This window comes from Danio rerio, chromosome 3, assembly GCF_049306965.1.
Source record: "Danio rerio strain Tuebingen ecotype United States chromosome 3, GRCz12tu, whole genome shotgun sequence".
Classification (NCBI taxonomy): domain Eukaryota; kingdom Metazoa; phylum Chordata; class Actinopteri; order Cypriniformes; family Danionidae; genus Danio; species Danio rerio.
The window spans coordinates 13,072,634-13,100,000 of record NC_133178.1 but is presented as its reverse complement, the minus strand read 5'-3'; the positions used below and the strand labels follow the sequence as shown (position 1 = coordinate 13,100,000).

Here is a 27,367-nt window from a genome sequence, read left to right as displayed (position 1 = left end):
GACGCGAGTAAGCAAGTGCAGCATAGATCAATAAAAAAAAAGAAAAAAAGAAAAGAAAAGGTTTTTGTAAACAATATAACTAGCACATTTGATATGAGCAATCACATTTACTAAGTGTATCTAGAGTGCAGTATAAAATGAGTGTTACGCTAACTCTACAAGCTAGTACAGACTATACTGTTTGTTTCATACATGCAAACCTTGTTGCATATACAGCAACAGGCACATTTTTTAGTGACTGTTCTACAGAAAACAATCAAGATTTTTATTAATGAATACTTATCATCATCAACATCATCATCAATCAATCAAATGCAGTATTTTAAGTATCAAATTCGTCGCGCTTCCTTTTGATTTCGATAAGCCCTTTAAGAACGCAATAGGCTTGGATTAGCATATTGTCTACTGAGAAACATTACAATATAAACGCCGCAAAGGCGTCTGATTGTGCACTAGTTGTGTGGATGCTGTACCATAAAGCCTCCTTCCATAAACACTAAGATTACAGCTCATTTCAGACATTACAAGTACATATAATTACGACCAGACGCTTTTCTTCTCCAAAAAAAAAAAAAACGTCACTGGAATATATTTCTGTCGTCACAGCTTCATATATTTCAAGGCCTGGAGGATGATTTGGTTATTTCGAATCACGGACATAAGGCAGAAAACTACATTTCCCACAATCCTTTCCCATTCTCTGCCAGAATTACCCATTTAAAGAAGTCAGAACATTCATTTTGGAGAAGTACCTGAAGTTCAGAAGAGAAACGCTAGCTCTGAATAAAGAGGGATTTACTCTTGGCAGGAATAAGTACTGCATATGGTTTTCCTTTATGCATATATATATCTATATATGTATATACTGTTATCATAACACCACAGCACAATGCAACATGGGTTTAAATGCCCACATAAATACAAGCTGAAACTCGCATTCGAGAGAATCAAGCGACAGCTGAAAAAAACCCTTCGATTTGGCAGGAAGAGAGTAGAGGGAAAAGACCATGTTGAATTTGCACCAGTTGCCATTAAGTCGTAAACCCAGGATGCTTAAATGATCTACTTGCAACGCATGCAAGAAAAGGATGCACCGAAGGACTCAAGAAACAAACCATGCAGCTTCTTGAAATCTAATGCACACAAGACCGAACAAACTACTCAAACTCCACCTTTGATTTCAGGAAATGCAATAAACGACTGACGTGCAACATAAGAGTTCTGCGGTGCTAGAAAATAACAGCAAGCGATCATATCTCGTTGACTGTCCTCCACTGAAGTCCGTACGGCTTGTGCTTGACACGGTGAGAGAGGTAGATTTTTGTTTTCATGGAGCCTTTCAACAGGTCTGACTGGCGATGTAGTGTTGACATAAGACTGAATGAAGCTCCGCTCCGCCAACAGTTGCGTGATTTTGGAGCAAAGTCACGGATATTCAAGACCACTGAGGCACATCAGTGTAAATATCACAGGAAACACTGGCTCCAAGGATCGACGGCGATAGGTTTCGAGAAAAAAAAACTAAACAAAACATGGACGGCTTTTACGTAAGGCTTTTTTTTTGCGATGGACATGCGATGGACTTTCTGTGGTCGCAAGCTCATATACCGATGTTCTATTGCTTCACTTTGTGCTTGGAGGCACTTTGGTTGTGTTTGAGGCATAACGGGTTCGTTAATCGGCTCGACTTTCACTGATAGATGTGAAAAGTCAGAGTGTCTGCACATGTTAAAACCACACCGGGATGATCCTCCAAACCTCCATCCAGAGCACAATGGAAAGGAGAAGTCGCTATATTCTGAAAAGAGAATACGTCTAAATCTAAATCAGTACGGGTCTTTATTGCCGGTGTTTCTCAGTCTGTGTGGTTGTTCACGCAAGTGGTTTTTTTGGAGTCCGCTTTGCGCCCTTTTAGCTTGCCGGTTATGACCTTGTAGCAGCCGCGAGCGATTTTGTACATCCAGATTATATTTAGGATATCCAAACAGACGCAGGATATGATCCAGGCCACCTGAATTGCGAGACCAAGCTTTTCAAACGTTGGCGAATATATGATGCCAAACACTTTGGCCCAGTAGGGTGGCATCACTGCAATCCGCACAAGGAAGAACACGACCGCCATCGCAATGCCATTGGCGACAACCAGCTGGTGAGTGCGAGGATAGGCTAATGCTTCGAAAAACCACCTGCAGGGAGAGAAGCAGATGTTTAGCGCAGGTCAATGGATCTAGAGAGAAACACTTCAAAGAAATGAATTAATCTCACCTTTGGTTCACAAATGGCGTTGACAATTCTGAAATCAGTCGGAAGTTCGCAAAATAAGGAAGTACTCCACGTGTCTAGAGAGAAAAAAAAACTATTATTTGTATACATCTACCTATATACTATTTTAATCATCTATCTATCCATCCATCTACTTATCCATGTATTTATTCAAATATGCAGTCATCTATCTATCTATCTATCTATCTATCTATCTATCTATCTATCTATCTATCTATCTATCTATCTATCTATCTATCTATCTATCTATCTATCTATCTATCTATCTATCTATCTACTCATCCATTTATCTGAATATCCATCCATCCATCCATCCATCCATCCATCCATCAATCTGTATTTTTATCCATCCATTTATCTAAATGAATATGTCTCTATCTATCCATCCATCCCTCTACTGATCTACATATCTACTCAAATATGCATCCATCCATCCATCCATCCATCCAATCATGTAGCTATTCAAATACTCATCCATCTCAATATTTTTGCATCTATTCATCCATCCGAATACCCATCTATCTAAATATCCATCCTTCATTCGATCTTAATATCCATCAATCCCTGTATCTATATGAATTTCCACCCATCCATCTATCCATCCATCCAAATACCTATCTATCTGAATATTCATTCATCCATTCTAATGTCATCCATCCAAATATATATCCAACCATTCAAATGAATATCCATCTGAATATTCATCCCGCCCATCGATCTATCTACCCGAATACCCATCCATCAATCAATCAAAATATCCATCCATCCATCCATCCATCCGAATTCCTATTCATCAATCTAACCAAATATCCAATCCATTCATCAAAATATGCACCCATCCACGTAGCTATTAAAATGTTTATTCTTCGAGTATCCATTCATCTACCCATGTATATACCATTCAAAATTCCAGCCATCCATCAATCCATTCATTTTAATGTCCATCCAAATCTCCATATGAATATTCATCCATCAATCTATCAATTTACACAAATATCTATCCATCCATACATACATCCCATCCATCTGAATATCCATCCATCTATCTATCTGAATACCCATCCAATCCATCGATCTATTCAAATATCCATTCATGCTTCCATATGAATATCTATTTATTCAAATATTTCTATTCACCCATCCATCCATCAATCAATCTATCCATCTGAGTAATTATCAATCCATCCAAACACCCATTTATTTGAATAAGGAAGCACTCCACGTGAAAAAAAAAAACATAATTGTTTGTATACATCTACTTATATATAAAAATAATGTATCTATCCATCTATCTTAATATCAATCCATTCATGTAGCTATTCAAATATCCATCCATCCATCCATTCAAATATCCCTTTATCTAAATATCAATCCACCATTTGTGTATTTGAATATCCAGTTGTCCATCAATCTAGCCATCCATTCATCCATCTAAATCTGAATTTCCATCCATCAATCTATCAATCTAACCGAATATTCATCCATGATATCCATCTATACAAATATCCATGCACGGATCTATCAATCTACCTGTCCAAATTCCCATCTATCTAGATATCTATCCATCAATTTAACTGAATATCCGTCCATCCATCCAACTATACAAATATCCATGCATCTATCCATCCAAATAGCCATCTATCTGAATATCCATCCATTAATCCGAGTATTCATCTACCCATGTATAAACCATTCAAAATTCCAGCCATCCATCGATCCATTCATTTTAATGTCCTTCCAAATCTCCATATGAATTTTCATCCAGTCATCCATCTATCTGAATATCCATCCATCCATACATCCATCCATCCAATCTAAATATCCATTCATCCATCTAAATTTCCATCCATCAATTTATCAATCTACACAAATATCCATCTATCCTTCCATATGAATATCTATTTATTCAAATATCTCAATATCTATCCATTCATCCATCCATCAATCAATCTATCTGAGTAATTATCAATCCATCCAAACACCTGTTAATCTATCGAAATATCCGTCTATTCACCTGAACATTTATCGGTCTATAAAAATGATGCAACTGATGTTGTCCTGTAATAAACGAATGGATAAACCAACCAACCAACTAAATTAACAAACAAGTGACTGGATGTTGAGGCTATTTGTGGTATCAATATTCATAAATATAAACCATATCACAAAAATATATAATAAACAGTTGAACAGACACATTATATAGTATCAGACTCTTTTAAAATATGCCTGACGACATCTATGAAATGTAGATTTGTATTATTAAATATTTAAAGTTTTTGATCATCATTCAGAATAGGTGTCCAGAAATGTGTTCTGTAGTTGCAGCTATTTACCAGCACATATCCATAGGCATACAGCGCCGCCAAGTGGTGACAGACAAAAAACACATCTCCCATCGTACTCCAGTTACAAGCCAGAAGCAACAGGTCTGAGAGAAGAGGAGAAAACACATCAATATTTTAACAATCTAATTCAATATAATAAAATGTAAAATATCTGTGCCTGACTTTACATGAGAAAGCAGTGGTTCATACCATAGAACAAGTATCCACAAGTGATGGCCACGTTGAGTTTTACCAAGTTAGGATCACCCCTGAGGAAAGACAAAAAAAAAAAAAGGATAGAGTTTAACAAAAGGCAAAGTCAACAGTATAAGAAATGCTGTCAGACAGCTATAGAAATGTTGTTACTGTATTAAGATTAACATGAACAGCTTGTTTCTAAAAGGTGTAATCCACACAAAGCATGAAGGGGGTGGTGCTGATTTTGACAGAAGCCCTTTATTACTGTAATATCACTGGCTGCACGCCACTGTCAACACTGCCAACCGTACATACATATTCAGCTATAATGTTTCATCACATTGTACCTGGATGAACTTCTCATGTTGCATGAAAAACATGACCTTTTTTGCATTACAGATATTTGGAATTTGGTCTTGTAAGCTAAATATACATATCTACTTAACTGCAGATTTAATAAATATGTTTATTATACAAAACAAATTTGTGAAACAGGTACACTGTAAAAACAATTATAAATAAATTAGCAGTTTTCTGTACTTTGTGATGCATGTTTTTATTTTTCCCAGTTTATTTCTGCTTTTGAATTGAATTATGGGACCTTAATCTTTCTTCCAACAACATTTAACCCTGAAAAGTGACTTTTATTAACATTTTTAATCCCCTTGTTAAGTGGTGATGTGTTTGTGACGTATGTATACTGTTTCCGGGTCCAAGCCGCCATTCATTTGAGTGGAGAAATCATTCGTTCATGATCACGTTTTATTCCTATCACACATTAAAGTCGATTTTACATAAAGTCATAGTGTGCACAACAATCTCTGGGCTTGCTGCATAACAAATACCAAAATTTTACAATTTATAAAACAATGAATCACTTTCTGGCCATCGGATATTAGGCATGGACATATATATTGCGATCGTGACTTTCGAAAGAATTAAATCGCTTTGTAAACGTTTATTATTACCATTTCATGAATCTCCCCATTCAGTTGAATAGAGCGCTTAGACCCAGAATCGGCTTCGCGTGACGTCACACTTAACAAGCAGATAATTGAAGGTGATCTATTGTCTGGATTGGTGTTGTATTTACAGCAAAAACCTTGTAATAAACTGCCAGTACATTTTCTGTTATCTTACAGATTTATTTCTCTATTTATTATATTATATTTTCAACATGAAAAGTCAACAGATCAACATCCCATAAAACAATTCACAACCGTAAATTAACACTTGTGAATCACTGAATTCTGTTAATAAACAGTTATGATTTACAGCATAGATATAATGCAGTTTTACATAAATTAAATTACATTTTTATACCAAGCTTGACATTTTCTGCATTACTTTTAATCTTTACATTTTGTTAATGATTAATATTCTTTAAAGAATGTCTAATCAACTGAATTCATTAAGCATCACTTTTCTGGCTTCTGTGTTTTGAGATTTAACATAAACTGAGAAATTAAATCATCAATAAAAACAAACCAAACGAATAAAACATCTCAACTGGATTCCTGGAGGGCCGCAGCTCTGTACAGATTTGCTCCAACCCTAATCAAACACAGCTGATCCAACTAATCAAGGTATTCAAGACTACTAGAGACTATTCTAAGCAGTTGGGGGTGGTTGGAGCTAAACTATGCAGTGCTGCGGCCTTTCAGGAATAGAATTTTAGAACAGAATGTATGAAAAAGAAAAATTTTGTTTAAAAGTGAAACTTAATTCCTCTGAAAGAATTACTGTTTAAAATGAGTAAAAAAAGTGTGTGATTGTGTAATATACCTTAAATATGTTTTAAAAACTATTAATATTATTTTTTGCCTTTACCTGTTAATATTAAAACCGTTATTAGTTTGTTATTAGCAAGCCTTATATACATGTTTGATCAAATCCAAATGCTTAGTAAGCATTTGAAACATGTTGTAGCACTTGGCTAATCATTATTAGCATGTAGCTAGCATGTGTAGCATATAGGAAGGCTCGAGTCAAACAAGCCAATCACAATGTCTGCATCCGAAATCGCATACTGCCATACTATATGGTGCGCTAAAAACAGTATGCGAGCTGAGAAGCATGTCTGAATTCATAGAATTCGAAAAACAGTATGCGAGAAGTACCCGGATGACCTACTACCTCCAGTGAGACTCTGAAGTGAACCTCAGTACATTACAGATATCTCAGATCATTAGGATCAAGTAAATGAGATACTCCAAGAGTTCAGTGTAAGCAGGTTGATTCTGCCTTCAGCTATTACACCCCCGCTGCTGGAATCAGCTTCAGGAAATGATCAGATGTGCTCCAACATTGGGTACATTCAAATCAAGGCTGAAAACACATCTGTTTAGCTGTGCCTTTACTGAATGAGCACTGTGCTACGTCCCACAGATCACACTATTATGTCTTTTTTTTTTCTTTTTTATTCTTCTATAACCTGTTTTAACACATTTTAATCTGTTTACAAAAAAAAAAAAAAAAAAAAAAAAAACTACTAATACTTCCCTTCTTAGACTTTACAGACCTGAAACTTGCCTTTAGTACTTATTCATTGTTGCTCTTAGTTGTGTAAATTGCTTCCTTGTCCTCATTTGTAAGTCGCTTTGGATAAAAGCGTCTGCTAAATGACTAAATGTAAATGTAAATGTAAATGTTTTAATTACTTTTAATTATTTTAATCATTTTTTATTTTCCTGTCTCTTTCATCCCTGTTTATGTAAAGCGATTTGAATTGCCACTGTGCATGAAATGTGCTATATAAGTACACTTGTCTTGCCTATTGAGTATTTTAGATGTTTTGTTTAGCCTAAAAATGCTTTATTAAACCAGTGGTTTTTAAAAGTGGGGGTCGGGACCCCCCGAGGGGTCGCGGGGCAATGAAGGGGGGGTCGCCTGGTGATTTCCAAAAATCTATTTATTTTTATTAAACCATAAGAATTAACATATTTTATCCATAACTATACTGAAAATAAAAATAGTCGTTTATAGTTACTATATACTATATAGTTACTATAGTAGCTTATAGTTACTAGTTCTATTGGATTGCGACCCCTGGGGTAATTACATTTCATTAAAGGCAGCAATAGCGTCAGATGCATTTTGATTTTATAACATCAGGTTATACTTTCTGGCACATTTAAAGCACTGACACAAATTTAATTGGTGCGTCTGCGTCAAAGTATGCAAGGTTTCTGTATTTATAACCACCTCAGAGGATATTTGGGCTCGCGAGTCACAGGCATTGTTATTTTAAGGGTCGCGGGCTGAAAAGTTTGGGAACCGCTGTATTAAACATCCAAAAACCCACAGGTGCATGAAAACAGTGCATTTCCCTGCAGTGCCTGGCTTTTTTGAAAGGCACCATCATGATCATGTGATGAAAAAACACACACAAGTGTCCAGGGTCATTTGAGAGCTAGAGAGGAGCAGAAGTGAGTCAACAAACTCTTGCACTCGCCATATGGTGGATGAATATCTGAGGCAGCCGAAAACAGGCTGTAAAACGATCAGGAAAGTGATACGCAGTGACCGCAGGTGTCCAGTAGCAGAAGTGTGTGTGTGTCTGTGTGAAAGAGGATCTAAGCATGAGTGCCAGCAGACTCTCACACACACACACGGAGGAAGCTCGGTTAGTGACTTAGCGCTGTCACCTTCACTGACCTCTGACCTCTCTGACAAACACCTGAACTCTCACTGCCGCTCAGGTATGCACATCTGATGCCTCGTACACACACACACACACACACGCATACCTACCTAACAAACCAATGAGGACACATGACTCAACACCCTACCTTTGGGGACTACCCTTTCTGAAGGGTCTAGAGACAAAAGAAAGACATGACTGCACTACTAAAAATGTGCTTATTATGAATATCAGTTGATATTTGCAAAAAAATACTTCTATAAAGACCTGACAAATTACCTTCAAAATGAGGACAGTATTTTATAACTCACCTTTGGGGACATGTACACAAACTCCGGTATAGTCACACTTTGAGGACCGCAGTTATACACAAACTCAGGTTAAAGTATACTTTAAGGACTCAGTTATCTGAATTTTTCTAATATAATATTATTAATAATTATAATAATGTTAGAGCAGAGAGACATATGATAAAGTAAATAAGATCACTGAAAATAGACAATTACATTTTTTCCTTCACAAATAACTCAATCTGGTGTCAGAAGGTCATTTGGTGTCAAGTATTGTTCATGAAATGACATATTTCTCTCATAAATAGTATGTGACAGAAAGCATGTTAGCAGAATAATACATACAAACTAATTTTAAAAAACAGTAAGGGAGAAGTAAATGGATGACCTTACAGTGAGTTTATGAAGCTCAATGGACACATTAATATCCAATGATATGAGAAGTGATGAAACTCTACTGATAAGTCATATGATGGTTACTATAGTACATCTCAAATCCATTCACACTAAAACCCATACTGTATAAAACAAGGGTTGTGAAGTTCAAATTCATATACACTAACTACTTACATGCGCCATAAGACACGTTTCTCAGTGAAAACAAATACTGTGAAAGTCTTTATACAAATGATTAGTTGAAAGAGGAGTGTCTATAATTAATTTAGTTTAGACTACAGTGGAAATACACACATTTGAGGACTCTGTTGATACACACACACACTGCTTTAGCTACACTTTGAGGACTCTTGTGATACACACACGCCTACCTTTGGGGACTCAGTTGATACACACACACCTTTGGGGACCTTGGTGATACACACACACACTGCTTTAGCTACACTTTGAGGACTCTGGTGATACACACATACCTTTGGGGACTCAGTTGATACACACACACCTTTGGGGACTCTGTTGATACACACATACCTTTGGAGACACTGGTGATACACACACTGCTTTAGCTACACTTTGAGGACTCTGGTGATACACACACACACCTTTGGGGACACTGGTGATACACACACACTGCTTTAGCTACACTTCGAGGACTCGGGTAATACACACACACACCTTTGGGGACACTGGTGATACACACACACACACTGCTTTAGCTACACTTTGAGGACTCTGGTGACATACACACACACCTTTGGGGACCTTGGTGATACACACACACTGCTTTAGCTACACTTTGAGGACTCTGGTGACATACACACACACCTTTGGGGACACTGGTGATACACACACACTGCTTTAGCTACACTTTGTGGACTCTGGTGATACACACACACACCTTTGGGGACACTGGTGATACACACACACTGCTTTAGCTACACTTTGAGGACTCTGGTGTTACACACACACACACACCTTTGGGGACACTGGTGATACACACACACTGCTTTAGCTACACTTTGAAGACTCTGGTGATACATACACACACCTTTGGGGACACCTACAATGATAAACACATAAGAAACAAAGATGCATTAATGTCCTGTTTAGATGAGAGAAGGACCCCCGCGGATGACTATTTCTCTGTGATAGAGTTTTATTTGTCCATGTTTTGTTCAGTTGAGTGCGGCAGGTCTGATCATAGTCACATAAGTGATAATCAACAAGGTTACATTTGTATTTGCTAAAATCTAACACAATGTTGTGCTTGGAATAATTGTGTTAATTGTTTTCTGATAAGAGAGTTTCATTTTAGACACAGTGTTGCCGACTTGTTGCAGCCATGGCTCTAATTGTATTAGACTTTTGACTAGACCTACAGACAAAACTATTGACTGAGCTCAGTAAAATGTTCTTTGATTATTTATTAATAATCTGTTTAATAACTAAAGCCAAAACAAATGGTAAAATAGTAGTTGTAAATTTATGTAATATGGTTAAAACAATTAAATAAAACATTTTAAATATATAAATATAATATATTTAAAAATAAATAGGTCATGTTTTGAATAACACCCATGTCCATGTTTATCATTCCATCGAATTAAACACAAATAAAACAAACATATTTATTTCAGGGTATATACAGAACTTCTTAAGTTGAATTTAATACCTTTTACTACCTTTTTTAATACCTTCAAAAAAAAATGTAATACCAGCACGACTTAGAGCTGCAAATGTAGTGGCGTAAATTAAATCTTTCTAAATGCAATAACATATTGCAGATAACATATACATTTAAGTAAAGTAGAGGGATTAATCTAGATGTCACAATGGGCCTTTGTTCATAGTTTTTAATCAATGTTATGCATGTCATTAATATCAATAGCCGCTCTTCTAAGAACAGTTCAGTACGGTTACGGTTGTTTCTCCACTGAGCCTGGATCAGTGCGGCACAATTACAAACTGTTCTCAGCACGGTTAGACAATCGTGCTGAATCAATGATGACAATAATACTAACAAAGAATTACATTTGTCATTATCATGCTGCCTTGAATGTGGGTTATCTGCTATATAAAGTCCAACTGTTACTTCATGAAGAATAAATGTATAGTTTACATCAAACAAAAATATGTTTTTTTATATGCGAGTTAATTTAATGAATAATATTTCTACTACAAAACAAACAAAAGATTATAATAAATCATTCAATTCAAGGCTGAAAGCTGCAAACAGTCATCAGTAATTAAATAGAAAAAGAATATACATCTAAAAAAAAAAAGTCTCACTTCTGCCACTCTTTGAAAGTTTTGATTTTGGTTTGTGTCATTGTAAATGCTCACACTAGTTATGAGCTGATTTACATTTTTCTGTGTTTGTGGAATAAAGCAGGCGAGTCAGCCGACCCAATAAATGAGCAGGCAGAGCAGGATTCTCGCGATGACCAACAGCGCAATGCGGTTCTTTGTTATGAGCTGCAGTTTCAGTGTAAACTTAGAAGGCCTGCTTCTTTGGCGATGATGTGTACAGTATTAGATTTGACATTTAGCGGACATTTGCGCTGAACACGCAGTGAATGCAACGCATCCAGATTCGGCCACCTTCTCCGAAAACACTCGATCTCGGTTGGTGGATCAACATTCACCACATGATAGTGGTCATCTGTGCCATTATTTGTAACTTTAGGTGGGATTTGCAAACCTGTGTACTTTTCACTCTTCAGGCGTTTGCAATTCCTGCAGTCACAAAAGCTCCCTGTCATCTGACAGCGGAAAGCCTTAAGTGATTGACGGCTCCCAAATATATTATGAGGTTGCATAGCTTAATTTTTGGGCGCATATGCAACCAGAATAGTCACAATTTCGAGCCCTGGTGTGTTGACGTTGCGGCTTTGTTGCCAAGTTACCATACCACCTCACGATATCGCTCCGGTCCTACTCTCAACATTTAAATAAATCCATGCAAATTTTAGAATAAAGGCCTGCACTTAACACAAACTGAAAATGTATCTAAAAATCTAAAAATTTATCTTGAGCTCGAAAATGTAATACCTCGTCAGATGACATTAACTACTTTTTAATACTTTTTAATGCCCTTAATTTTGACTAATTTCATTTACTACCTTTCACAACCCCTGCGGACACCCTGTATATTCTGGGTATTTGACAAATCAGTAAATATATGCACTAAAAACAAATTTAAAAAGTCCATAGGCTTCCTTTACCCATAGGCAAAACTAAAATAGGCTATTAGTAACAAATATAAACAAAAGATAAAAAACTTTTTGTGAAAGCAAGAGATAATCTTGTGAGAGTGCTGTTATAAAAGGAGTCTCAGGTGACCAACAATTGTGCATTACTGCAACACCATTTATTCCAGAACATCTGAGCCACTTTCAGTTCTAAAGTTTTCATTTTTGGTTTAAATCTATTTAAAGCTGCAGTAGGTGATCATCTTCAGAATCATGTGTTGTGCTGGTTGAAAGTCTCTTCACAGTCCAAAAGTAAAGATTAAAGAAAATGATCTAAATGTGTTTATATGTATTTTTATATTCTGGGTAAGGCATAAAACTAAAACATGTTCATCCAATTAAATATTGTCGGGCTGACAATTCCCATAATTCTAATAAGCAGCTCAAACTGTCAGCAAATGCAGATTTGAACCACTGGGCATCTCTTCACGCAGATTCAACATTTGCGTGTGGATGCGTGCATGTGCGCCGCGCGTTTATGTGCAGACGAGCAGTCACAGTTGCAAATCAAATGCTGAATAAAAACCTGTTAAACTCCTGAATCAATATTGGAGTGAGTTTTGCACGCTGGAAGAAGAATAATACCATGACTGAAGTATTTCTGTTAGGCAGGTCATGTTCTGTGTTAAACTCTTTTAGTCACACAGAGCTGATGTAGATTGTGTTGTTATGAATGGGTTATCTGCACAGAAGTGTTGTTCAGCCACTGAAATCTCCCCGTGAAAGATTGATGCGACTATTTTCAGTTTCATAAGGTCCTTTTACAGCGTTGATAAAGTAGATTTATATTTAGTTTAACAACAAAACATCAGTAAATAGAGTTATTCGGCCTAGCCTACTTGGGTCATTTCTGAACAATGACAGCCTGTGATGCGCTCTTTATATTGTTCACCACTACTCTGAATATTCATGAGAAATAGCATGCAAGTATGGTTTAGTAATAAGTGTAATTCCTGCACGCCACCGGCTAAACACTAGCTACATTTCTAAATGGTGAATGACATGATCTAGTGGGTTGTCCACTGCCATCTTTACGATGAGCATTCGTGTTTCAGAGGCGTGGCTTTGGATGGCAGGGGAGGGACTGTGTTTCAAAGATATTATGCCAACCGGTTAGGATTTTGGCAGATCACCTACTGCACCTATAACTGGTTTGTTAATTAAATCCTGTTTTGTTATTTAGCCTATTATTTTTAAGTAACAGTGAAGTTGCATATTAACTTGATATGCAAAGAATGGGAAATAAATTCTTTTTGACATGCTGATTTTGGTAAAAATTGTGAATATAGGTAATACTCGCATTGCAATTTTAAAATCATTGTATTTTTTTTCCTTTGAGCAGGCAATTTTCAATTTAAATGATTGCTGCTGCAGTCTGAAAGTGTCGGTTAGGCAATGCTGACGGACACAGCTAAAGCTGGACAAATTACAGTTAATTGATTTTTAATTCTGATAAGAATAACATCAACAACAAGATAATATTAATAATAAGTCTTTTATTTAAAAATGAAATTAACACATGTAATAGGTCTACATAAATGTGAAACGAGTCAAACATCATCTTTAAAATAGTCAGGCCTCAGCTCTCTGTGATATCTCTCCCTATCAACGATACATGACACTAGTGTCAATCGGCACAACCCTATCTTGTAGTAAACATAACTCCAAACTGCAATATGGTCATTTAAATGTCGTTCGCGCATCGACGTTCAGGGGTTCGAATTGAGATCGCCATCTTTTTACGATTAACTATGCAGTCCAACTATCACTTGCCAGTATTTAACCAATCTTTTATGGTAAAATCTGTATGTGTACTATTGGTCATACTGTATGAATTAACTCCAGAATATCTGGCATGTGAAAATACATAATTGAGCTACCCTTTCATCTTTAAATAAATTGCTTTAAGACACAATTGTATGATGTTATATAGTTAGAACTAGATTACATTCTGTCTTACCTTGTTCTGGTTAGTCTGCCCTGTTCACTTAGCAGCAAATATCACTAGATAGGCTACCTGGTGCCTGAATGAAAGGGTTACCGTCTTATTCCCTGATCTTCTTGCTTTGTCTGACTGTTGTGGCTCAGTTTGTTTGTGAGGATCACTCATCTTCACGTTGTCCAAAGCAGGTGAGGAGACAGAAGCATTATAGGACTGGATGTCAGAAAAAAAACAGAGAATATCGAAATCAGAAATATTTGTCAAGACAGAACAAGTATATTCTTCTATTTCTATATTTAGGGTTTCTGCAGATATCATAATGTCAAATTTAAAACTTATTAAGACCTTTTTAAGACCATTAAGTATTAAATTTAGGACCTATATCGTAATATCAAAAACACGCATACACATAAAGAGATCAGAAGAAGAAAAAACAGACAGTAAAATCTGACAAATAAACAGAGAAGTAAAAAGCTTCTGGAACTAGGTCATATCATTAATATCATTCAGGATAATCGTTTTTAATTATTTTATAATTAATTATAAAGATTTTTATAACCATTCAAGATTTTTTAAATACATTTTTTTTCTAAATGATACATCACATGCTTTTCTTCATATCTTTTGTTCATATGCTTTTGTTCATAGACAGTTCTACCCATTAAAGTTAAATACTAATGGCAACAGATCTTGTGTTGCTCTAAAATTATATTTTTTATTAAGGCAGAAATAAAAACAGAAAACAAGTACACTCACTAAAAATATTGAGGTTTTTTATTTTTTATTTTGCCCACTCAACAATTCACACATCACTTTCTGACTAGTTTAGTTATCACCAATAAAGCCTAGAAATTGGGCATCAATATACTGTAAACTGATACATATATTTATATATTCCTTTCCAGTTGAAGTCAGAATTATTAGCCCCCCTGTTTATTTTTCCCCAATTCCCGTTTAATGGAGAGCAGATTTTTTTTCAACACATTTCAAACATAATAGTTTTAATAACTCATCTCTAATAACTGATTTATTTTCTCTTTGTCATGATGACAGTAAATAATATTTGACTAGATATTTTTGAAGACACTTCTATACACCTTAAAGTGACATTTAAAAGCCTAATTAGGTTAATTAGGTAAACTTGGCAGGTTAGGGTAATTAGGCAAAATTTTGTTACTTAATTTTAGTTTGTAACTTGTAAATTGTTTTAAATTCGAAATTGTAATATTGGTCTATACATTAGTGTAAAACCTATGAATGATGGAAAAACATATTCTGTAATATTAAAACCAACTGGGTCTCCACTTTTGCATGGCCTCTTTTATTAAACAAACTTATCCCTCAGGTTTTTCCAAACTTTTACAAAAACTGTCCTCCTTTCCCACTGCTTTTGCAATTTCTAGCCAAAAAGAATTGGTCATCTGGTTCTACTTCTCCCTATGATCATGCATGGACTGATCATAAAGAAGATGTGTGTATAGGGCTGGATGATATGACAAATATCACGATATACTTCTTAATTTCGGTCGATATGATATAATTCCGATATCGATATGGACAATATTAAAAAGACATTAAAAAACTGCCAAGAACGCACACAATAGATGTCTGTACCTACAAATATCTGCAAACTGAATTTGCAAAGTCTATAATACCTCCAGGCTCTTATAACTTTTCTTTTAATAAAAAAGTTTAAAAAAAATTTATTTGTTCACTTTTTAAAATGTTAACTCTCTTTTTTGTGTTTAGCCTTTACAAACAGACATATATATATATATATATATATATATATATATATATATATACAGGGCTTTACATTAACACCCGCCAACCTGCCAAATTCAGGTAGATTTCAGCTTTGGCGTGTTAGACAGTCACTCCCACAAGCCACTTTGGCTGGTTGAAAATAATTTTTTTTCAATTTTGTAGTTGTCCTAAAAGCAGGGTTCGACAGTATAAGGATGACCCAATATGCGTGCAAATGTGATCTTAGAATCAAGAAGTAAAATAATTGTGATCACGTAAGCAGAAGAAAGCAAGTGAATACCAAATGAGAGGATGATCATTAGCCACGACAGATTACTGTAAATATTTTTGATACATGACAATAGTTATTTTTTAAAAGTCAATTGCTTTTCTTTCTTTTTTAAGAAATGTTTTATTAAATAAAAAGTATAGTATACAGCTATATTTTGCTTGTTTTGACACATTAAAAATTTGTGTCTAAGAAATAATTATTGTTTTGTATGGTTATAGAGATAAATTTGGTAAATCGTTAATTTTGAGCTCTAAAAAAAGTCATGCTAGTCGTGCAAACACAATGAAACCATGACTCCTTTGCTCATGCTCATTGAGCAAGCTCATACTCGACACACAAAAAGTGAAATGATTGATGACACATGTGGACATAACACAAAATTTAAATCCATTAATTTTAGCATGTCAACGTCAAACTTATGCATATAAAATATATTTTTCCAACAACAAAATTGTGGATAGTGAAATTGCAGAGTGGCTAGTAATGTTGGAAATCTACTAGCCACAGTGGCTGGTGATCAAAAAAGTTAATGTAAAGCCCTGTATATATATATATAGCTTGTTCATTCACATCTGTATTCAGGGCACACTTCAGGGCAAACTTTCTGCGACGGAGCTAACCAACTGCTGTGCTAAGCGCTGGCAGCGTGTCTGTGATGTCACATGTGTGATGACGTACATCATGCTCTTTCTGATGACTGAGCACTGACCGTCATTCAGTGACAAATTATGCAATCTAGGGATGTAACAGTATTGTAAATACCGTTATACCGCAATATTAATTTTTTTCCGATATTAGCGTAGTCGCATGACTCGATAAAACTATAGGTCTTCTGAGAAAATTTGCTCAGGCGAATGAAGCGAACGGGAGGTAGTGGAAACTACAATTCCCATCAGCCCAGGAGTTGCCATCATTCTTTGCGGTCTGTTGTCGCTACAGATCCAGTAATGCGGAAATGAAGTGTGCTGCTAGAAGCGAGGATGAAAAAGAGCTGGAAATGATCGAACATAAAGCGGGTGTTGTCGCCGCACGCGTACTGAATAGCGGTGTTGTCGTGCGCGTACTGAATAGCGGTGTTGTCGTGCGCGTACTGAATAGCGGTGTTGTCGCGCGTGTTCTGATCAGCTGTGTTGTCGCGCGCGTACTGTAAAGCGGGGAGGGGGGGTTGAGCGCGCATACTCAAGAGCGGTGTTGTTGCGTGCCTACTGAAGGGCTGGACGGAGGGTGTGTCGCGTCGCGGGGGCACTTTTGATCATTTTGGAAGGGCATTTTCTTTCCAAGACTAAAAAGGGCATGTGCACTGCACAGGATGAGCCCTATGTGTGCACGTGCCTGCAAGTTGGGGAATACGACTAATAACAGTCATGGGGACTGCAGAAACACAGCACACTGTTCAGATTGATGCAGACATTGACTTGTACCGCAAAGAGACCTCTATCTCACTCACGGCTTGTTCTCTCAAGTGGGGGAAAGACAATGCACAACGTTACCCACTGCTGTCAACCTGGGCCAAGTCATATCTCTCTCCCAGAAACCTCAGTCCCAAATGAGAGGGTTTTTTTCTGTTGCAGGGGACATTGTAAATACCCAGAGATACCAGCTTTTACCAGATTATAGTTATATGATAATTTTCCTTTAAACCCATCCCTATCTAAGTGAGTGAGTGATTAAATGACCCCTACTCACCATAACCAGAATCTCCATAATTGTAGGTTATATCTTCTCCTGGAAGTATGTTGCACACAGCAAAGATATGATTTTCATTTTACAGTTAGGAGCTTTGTGGTCATCATTTACAAGTCTCCCTAAAGACCCATCTTCTTTTGATGCATCCATGCTGTAAAACATAAAACAATCACTAAGCATAAAACACAAACAATTTTTAAAGTTTATACATTTAAGATGTACTATTTTTTTTTCTGTGACCATCTTCAAAGAGGTGTTAACAATAGCCGAGTATTGAGAATGAATTCTATTTTAAAACCTGCTAATTATTTCACTAAAAACTACAGATTTGATTAGAAGTGTTAATTTACATTTCACTTCTCAATTCCTGTAAAATATTTTTTATGTCTGTGAGGAACATTTTTTATGAAATTGCAATCAAATATGGGAACTGATTGTAATCAGAATGATCAGAATCAGAAATACTTAAATTTTGAGACGCATAATATATTATCGGCCATATCGATATCGGCCAATAAATGCTATTTTTTTAATGTTATGGTCATCAGTCTGATATCAAAATATGGCCGATATATTTAAGCTGATAGATTACAGAATTGCCTGCCTTGCACATGCGTGGGTCGAACTTGTTCAGAGTTGTGCAGTGCTTGGACATTATTGTTGGGTGATACACAATTTTCATATCATCCACCTTTGAGATCACCTATCATGATACTATAGCATAGGCCAGGGGTCACCAATCTTATTTCTGGAGGTCCAGTGCCCTGCAGGGTTTAGCTCCAACTTGCCTTAACACACCTGCCTGGGTGTTTCAAGTATACCTAGTAAGACCTTGTTTAGCTTGTTCAGGTGTGTTTGATTTGGGTTAGAGCTAAAATCAGCAGAACACCAGACCTCCAAGAACAAGTTTGGTGATCCCTGGCATAGGGGCACGGCAGTGTTATGTTTGCTTATTTGCTCACTTATTTAACCACATCTAAACATATTTAATAACCTTTCGGCTAATCATACTCACCACCCAAACTTGTACTCAAGAACAAAATCCCCTCTGAATAAAGCTTCAGTGGTGAAAACTCATCTTCCTAAACAAAAGACGTTCATTAGCTGCAGTTTGTTGAAAATTAATTATCATTGGTACATAATTGCATTTTTAGAGTTTGCATTAAATTCTACTGACTTTTGTGTTTTTATTTGAACTAATTGTTCTACTTGTCCTGTATGCTTCTCAAGCTTTATGAGAAGTGTCATTCATGTCTTTTCAGGTGCACTCAGAGGGCAATCGCCTGTTATGTCATGTCATTCAGCTTTTGATTGTTAGCATGATGTAGGCCTTTGAAATAATATTTATACAATATAGTTATAATGACAAGTATAGATGATTAAACCAGTGCGTTTAAACTAGTTTTAAATTTGTTTGTTTTTGTAGTTTGGGCCAAAACAAATGTTTGTTGCAATTTTAATAGTTTAAGTTCATTTGATTGACTATTTAAAAATCTGTGGATATTATCAATGCATTTATTGGATAAAATAAAATTGCTACCTTTTAAGTCCCCATCCCCAGAAGTGATTAAGGTTACACAGTCATATATTAATTTGTAAAAGATGAAGCACTATGAATATATATTTAAAAGAAAATATGTCAAATAAATGACCAGATCTCTGTGTGGAGCACTGGCTGTTGTCAGACTCCTTGAGCAAACAAAAATTTCTCTGAATAATTACAATATATAGCTAAATGTATTTGAAAACATAGACATACTATTGAAAATTAATACTTTAATTCATTAGAGTCGTACTTCTGTGGGTATTTTGGTTAAAGTAACCTAAAAGTAATACAAAAGTAGTGTAATGCATTTCTGAGATATTAATATTGTCATGTAACCAATTACAAAAAAAGAAATGGCAGTAACTTTTAATATATATATATATATATATATATATATATATATATATATATATATATATATATATATATATATATATATATATATATATATATACTGTAATGCATTACATTTTGGAAGTAACTTGCCCAACTGTGTTCGCTATTGTTTGTTAGCACAAAGATTAGATATTAACGGGGATTTGGAACAAAATTGTTTATGCACAATGGGCTCTCTGCACAGCTAGAGTTTTAAAGCCAACGATAAACTTCCGGTGATAGCTTAATGTGGATATTTTCAATTTCACAAGGTTGTTTGAACATCATCAATGTTGTAATGTAATTACAATACATTCAGTTAAACAGACTAAAGCATTCATTTAGTTGTTCAAGCGTAAAATTAAATGAACGATGGTATAACCACTAGCGCCGTCAGTATAGCAAAAGGCTAGCGCAGAAATTCCATTGAAAATACTGGGTAAAGTCTAAATCGAATACGTGGCCGGCTGGTATGTGCTATGCACATCCATATAGCAGCATTTTTATGATAGGTATCTGTATAATACTGTATAATAGGCGACTGTATAATAGGCGACGCGGTGGCACAGTAGGTAGTGCTGTCGCCTCACAACAAGAAGGTCGCTAGTTCAAGCCTCAGCTGGGTCAGCTGGTGTTTCTGTGTGGAGTTTGCATGCTCTCCCTGCATTCGCGTGGGTTTCCTCGGGGTGCTCCGGTTTCCCCCACAGTCCAAAGACATGTGGTACAGGTGAACTGGGTAAGATAAAAATTGTCTGAAGTGTATGAGTGTGAATGAATGTGTATGGGTTTCTTAGTGATGGGTTGCAGCTGGAAGGGCATCCGCTGTGTAAAACATATGCTGGAATAGTTGGCGGTTCATTCTGCTGTGGCCACCCCAGATTAATAAAAGGACTAAGCTGAAAAGAAAATGAATGAATGAATGTATAACAATAATGAATATTTTTACAGTACTGTGACGGTTGGGTTTAAGGTTGGGGTGGAGGTAGGCTTTAAAAAATAAAATGTATTGGGTATTTTAATAGATAGCAGCATAAATAATACTCAATACAACTACTGTTTTTACGTTACTGTAACAGTTGGATTTAGGGTTGGGGTGGGGATAGACGTTAATAAAATACAACAAATGTGAAATTTAAGAAATAATATAAATAGTTTTCGTTAACTTTCGGCTGCAACCATATCTGATCTAGCAACAACCAAAATACAGGGTAAAAAAACTGTCATATTTTAAAGACATGGCGGGGGGAAATGGACTTTAATGCAGTGCTTCTTGTCCGATCTGAAACCCACTTCATATTATATATAAAACAGGTAGTGAAGATTACTGATTTTTAAAGAAATCAGATCTTAAACGTGACAATTTTGAAATGGAAAGATGTCATTGGAAGCCATTGGACTGCCTGGCTGAAAATTAAAAGTCTGGTAATCTGTAAAATATTTTACAACATTACAGATACATTAAAAACTAATTTAAGTGTGTGTGTGGTTTGCATTGGTTACTTTAACAATTATAATAGCAAAAATAATTATTGTAGTGCTTTGTTGTATATACATGTTCAGAGTTAATAAATGTTTCAACCAAATTTAATTGCAAAAGTATGATAAAGTACAACAGGTAACACTTTAAAATAAAATTAATGGATTAAAGTCAACGGTGAGAAAAAAAAGCCAGATTCATTACAGTTACTGTGCTAATATAGGATAAAATAATACAACTGAATATTATTAGTTATTATTCCCATTTAGTAAAATGACTGACTTTAGTAAAACGATTGTAATCAGATTACTATAATTTTAACACATACATCAGCATTAAGAAATTATCATCACCTAAGATTAACATTAAACTTTACAAATAATTTTAATTAACTAATGTTTACTATTGAAGCCTTCTTGCACAGAGTTAATGTACAGTACAACGGACCTATAAATGTTTTAAATTTTAGTAACAGTTTCTAGTAATTTTTCAACCTGTAGTAGGCCAGATGAACTTGAAAATATTATTGAAAAACAATTAAGTCTCTTAGAATGCTGCACTGTTAACAATACCACTGCAACACAACATGGATTTTCTTAAAAAGAACTGTAAAAGTTTACATAATAAATAATTATTCAATGTATTTTGAGTTCCCATGATGTCAATATTGTACATGTACATTATCATTCTATATTGAACCACTGCATAGAGAGATATAGACAGAGAGATAGAGTGTTTGTGAGTATAACTTACCTTTGTAATTGTTGATGAATTGCACTTGCAGTCCTGGTTTGTCACTTTTACAACAAATGTAATGTTCTGCATCCTCTTGAGGTATTTTACGCTTTCTGTTTTTTCTTAATCCAAGCATGAAGACAAAGGGCATGTTTCCTATAAAGACTTTACGAAAAAATAAATATAATAAATTATATTATGCTAATAAATAACATAATAATAATAGCATAATACATTTTATATATTGTTTATTGTTCTGCTGAACTCAAATGATTTCACATACATCTAGTAATGTACTTCTATCTAAAATCTAAAAATTTAAATCTGAAATTAAATCATAATGTAATTAAAAACAGAATAGGTAGGATGTAAATCACATCCAAGATTAATTTTCCTATATTCGTTAAACAAAGCTATAAATACATTGTTATTTAGACTGAAAACAGGGCTAGACCCACATGAACCATTTTCATGTTTTTGTAACTTTACACACCTCAAAATTATATATACTTTGATATAATAAAGACGTTATATAATGTGTGCGTTTGGGCAAGCTAATTAACATCATTAAAAGATTTATTTACTTAAAGTAATTTAAAATAATCACCATATTAAACAAAAAATAAAGATTTTATTTTTGGGGCAACCACACAAGCACACGCAAGCACTATTTTGATCAACAGAAATGTAGTGTGTTAAACAGTATACAGCTAACATTGCTATTAAATACATTTCAACAAATATAATCGACAAAGGAATATAAGCACTAAACATACATCTTACAAAGGCAATGTTTTGTCGTGTAAGCAGTAATTATGCATTTAAATATATAAATTGAATTACCTGCTCTTTCAGGAGAGATGAGATGAGTTCGCGGGAAAAGGCGTCTCCAATTGATTGCGTCATTAGCACGTGTTTGCAAATGCCGCGCGTTCATGAGTTGAATGAGGCGCTGTGGGGATGTGTGACACACACACACACATACACACGAACAGAGGGGTGGGGGAGGGGTGGAGGAGGGAAACTGCAGCAGGTTCAACTTGGAGTTTGCAAAATGTATGCATCCACGTGTTGAAGTGTTCACATATTTGTTTTATGTTGAACATGCTCTTTTCATTTGACTTTTTTTTTTTAGAAAACCTGATTTTCTTTGATTATGGTGCACTTTAATTTAATCTCCAAATAAGTAAATAAATAAATATATATATAATAAAAAATAATTATATAATAAATATATATATATATTTTTTTTTTAAGTAAATAAAAGTGAGGGGAAACCTGATAGGTGTTGTAGACTTGAATTACGTTAACAAACTAACTTTATATTATTGTCGTCATCATCATAGTCATATTGTCTACCCCAGGGCAGCACTCATGAGGCGTCTGTGAGTTGACAGTGGGGGATGGGTGCTCAAGACAAACACACACACATACACACGAACAGAGGGGTGGGGGAGGGGAACTGCAAGCAGGTAACACACTTCAACTTGGAGTTTGCTAAATGTATGCATCCACGTGTTGAAGTTTTCACATATTTGTTTCACATTAAACATGCTCTTTTCATTTGACTTTTTTTAGAAAATCCGATTTCTTAATGGAGCACTTAAATCTCCAAACAAATTAATACATTTCTTTATTTATTATCTATTTATTTATTAATAAACAACTGATATAAAAACAGGGATTCCTGATCTATCAAGCATGTAGTTTGTATTTCTTTTTTTTACTATATATATTCATTCATACATTCATTCATGGGGTCGCCACAGCGAAATAAACTTCTAACTTATATAGTAAAAAAATGAAATACAAACTACATGCTTGATAGATCACATACACATTTTATTATAGGTTTTTTAAGTAAATAAAAGTGAGGGGACAGCAGACCCTCAATTTAACCTCTAAACACATCTGATCGTATTAATTTGAGCTTCCAGAACTGGTTTGACACAGTATCACCAGTGATAAAATCAATCTCTAGTAACTCACTCACTCACTCACTCACTCACTCACTCACTCACTCACTCACTCAGTATCCTTCAGCATAGTTATTGATTTATCAGGGGTCGCCACAGCGGAATGAACCGCTAACTACTCTGGCATGTTTCATACAGCGGGCCCATCCGCTACGCCACTGCATAATCCCTACCCCTAAACCTCACTCACTCACTCACTCACTATCCTTCAGCATAGTTACTGATTTATCAGGGGTCGCCACAGCAGTATTAACCGCTAACTACTCTGACATATGTTTCCTACAGCGGGCCCATCCGCTACGCCACTGCCTAATCCCTACCCCTAAACTTCACTCACTCACTCACTCACTCACTCACTGTCCTTCAGCATAGTTACTGATTTATCAGGGGCCGCCACAGCGAAATGAACCTCTAACTACTCTGGCATGTTTCATACAGTGGGCCCATCCGCTACGCCACTGCCTAATCCCTACCCCTAAACCTCACTCACTCACTATCCTTCAGCATAGTTACTGATTTATCAGGGGCCGCCACAGCGAAATGAACCTCTAACTACTCTGGCATGTTTCATACAGTGGGCCCATCCGCTACGCCACTGCCTAATCCCTACCCCTAAACCTCACTCACTCACTATCCTTCAGCATAGTTACTAATTAATCAGGGGTCGCTACAGCAGAATGAACCGCTAACTACTCTGACATGTTTCATACAGCGGGCCCATCCGCTACGCCACTGCCTAATCCCTACCCTTAAACCTCACTCACTCACTCACTCACTCACTCACTCACTATCCTTCAGCATAGTTACTGATTTATCAGGGGTCACCACAGCAGAATGAACCGCTAACTACTCTGGCATATGTTTCACACAGCGGGCCCATCCGCTACGTCACTGCCTAATCCCTACCCCTAAACCTCACTCACTCACTCACTCAGTATCCTTCAGCATAGTTACTGATTTATCAGGGGTCACCACAGCAGAATGAACCACTAACTACTCTGACATGTTTTATACAGCGGGCCCATCCGCTACGCCACTGCTTAATCCCTACCCCTAAACCTCACTCACTCACTCACTCACTCACTCACTATCCTTCAGCATAGTTACTGATTTATCAGGGGTCACCACAGCAGAATGAACCGCTAACTACTCTGGCATGTTTTATACAGCAGGCCCATCTGCTACACCACTGCCTAACCCCTACCGCTAAACCTAACTCACACACTCACTCACTATCCTTAAGCATAGTTACTGATTTATCAGGGGTCACCACAGCAGAATGAACCACTAACTACTCTGACATGTTTTATACAGCGGGCCCATCCGCTACGCCACTGCTTAATCCCTACCCCTAAACCTCACTCACTCACTCACTCACTCACTATCCTTCGGCATAGTTACTGATTTATCAGGGGTCACCACAGCAGTATGAACTGCTAACTACTCTGGCATGTTTCATACAGCGGGCCCATCCGCTACGCCACTGCTTAATCCCTACCCCTAAACCTCACTCACTCACTCACTCACTCACTCACTGTCCTTCAGCATAGTTACTGATTTATCAGGGGTCACCACAGTTTAATGAACTGCTAACTACTCTGACATATGTTTCCTACAGCAGACCCATTCGCTACGCCACTGCCTAATCCCTACCCCTAAACCTCACTCACTCACTCACTCACTCACTCACTCACTATCCTTCAGCATAGTTACTAATTTATCAGGGGTCGCCACAGCAGAATGAACCTCTAACTACTCTGGCATATGTTTCATACAGTGGGCCCATCATTTTCACTCACACTAATACACTACTGCTAATGTAGTTGATCAGTTCCACTGTAGCGCATGGGTTTGGACTGTGGAGGAAACCTACGCCGACACGGGGAGAACATGCAAACTCCAAACAGAAATGCCAACTGGCCCAGATGACACTCGAACCAGCGACCTTCTTGCTGTTAGACAACTTCTTGTCGGCATAAACCTAGCCATAACTGTAAATTATTCTCAATATCAGAGAGCATGATTAGTCGTACAACAATGATGTAGAAGCATGTAACCCTCAATGTAAATCAACCTTAACATAAAATGTGAACTTATTCATCAATCTGATTGACTAATAGAAATGTTGTTCCAGGTTCAACAGGTCAAGGGTGTCAAACTCAGTTCCTGGAGAGCCACAGCCCTGCACAGTTTAGTTCCCAGCCTGCTTCAACAAACCTTTAGGTTTCAAACCATAGACATTATAATAGAAAGCTAAACGCCTCATGGTCCGCTTCAGTCCGTTGTTCCGATAAATCAACAAGGTTAATCCGGTTATGAACAGAGGCAACTGAACAGAGGAGCTGCTGTTTTGCCTGATATAAAATATAAGAACAATGTATTTTCTTAACTGATTATAATTTTATGGTGTCAAAAAAAAAACTTCCTGGCAGGATTATGGCCCTCCATAACCAAGTCTGGACACCCCTGGTTTAAAGTGATCTATTGTCTGGGTTGGTGTTGTATATCCAATTTAAACTAGCTTGTAATAAGCTGCCAGTACATTTCCTGTTATTTTACAGACGTATCTCTCTAGATATTATTTCTTATACACTTTATCATTCAAATACTGAAATGTCAATAAAAGTCACTTTGTTAAACTGTAGAGTTGAATTTTCAACATCAAAAAAGTGGACAGAGCAGAGATCAACATCCCATAATTAATTTTGTTATGAGTTTAGTTTTTTGTAATGCATATAGTGTATAAATGGCTCTAAATAGCTGTCCCACAGTAAAAACTCTTCATGGTAAAACGGTATAGTTGTTGTACCAAACATTGAATTAGTTATAATAAAGTTATACTTTTCAATTTCATAAAAGTGATATCAAGGCTTGTTAATGGGGCATAGCTATCTATTATAATGTCTGTTTCAAACAAGCCTGGAGGACTCAATTAGTTTGATCAGGGGTGTTTCATTGAAGTAAAGCTGAACTGTGAGCTGTAGCCTTCCAGGAAGAGTTTCACACATGTGAGATGTTGATCCAAGAACATGTTCCACTAGGTGAAATCACAATATCTGTGTATTCAGCACTCTCGTTATGCAAAAAGCACAAGTTTAATAGAAACAGTGAATGCAAAGTAAGGCAACTGAAACTTCTGTCAATGAGAGACTGACTGTCTTCATACAGAGCTCAGTCTGAGGCCTACCCTCTGACCAGGCTGAT

At 36.3% G+C, this 27,367-nt stretch overlaps 2 protein-coding genes across 7 annotated transcripts in view; both read right to left on the bottom strand.

The window, feature by feature from the left end:
• Positions 1–27,367, bottom strand: part of tlcd4b (TLC domain containing 4b) — a 64,616-nt gene that overhangs the window by 1,369 nt on the left and 35,880 nt on the right. For 3 of the 6 annotated variants that reach the window (NM_001005924.2, XM_073939910.1, XM_068216738.2), the window contains 4 exons: positions 4,821–4,879; positions 4,620–4,714; positions 2,266–2,339; positions 1–2,186 (listed from right to left, as the gene is read on the bottom strand). The exon at positions 1–2,186 is cut by the window's left edge. In NM_001005924.2, coding sequence (NP_001005924.1) covers positions 1,856–2,186; positions 2,266–2,339; positions 4,620–4,714; positions 4,821–4,879 — 559 coding nt within the window. In that variant the 3' untranslated portion in view covers positions 1–1,855. Of the gene's footprint in view, positions 2,187–2,265; positions 2,340–4,619; positions 4,715–4,820; positions 4,880–14,429; positions 14,544–18,054; positions 18,206–19,069; positions 19,137–22,205; positions 22,772–23,030; positions 23,764–27,367 lie in introns of those variants that run through there. The other 3 variants (NM_001362515.1, XM_073939915.1, XM_068216736.2) reach the window with 3 other exon arrangements.
• cnn1b (calponin 1, basic, smooth muscle, b) overlaps positions 1–27,367 on the bottom strand; it is an 86,239-nt gene that overhangs the window by 40,457 nt on the left and 18,415 nt on the right. The gene's annotated exons all lie outside the window — the stretch shown is intronic.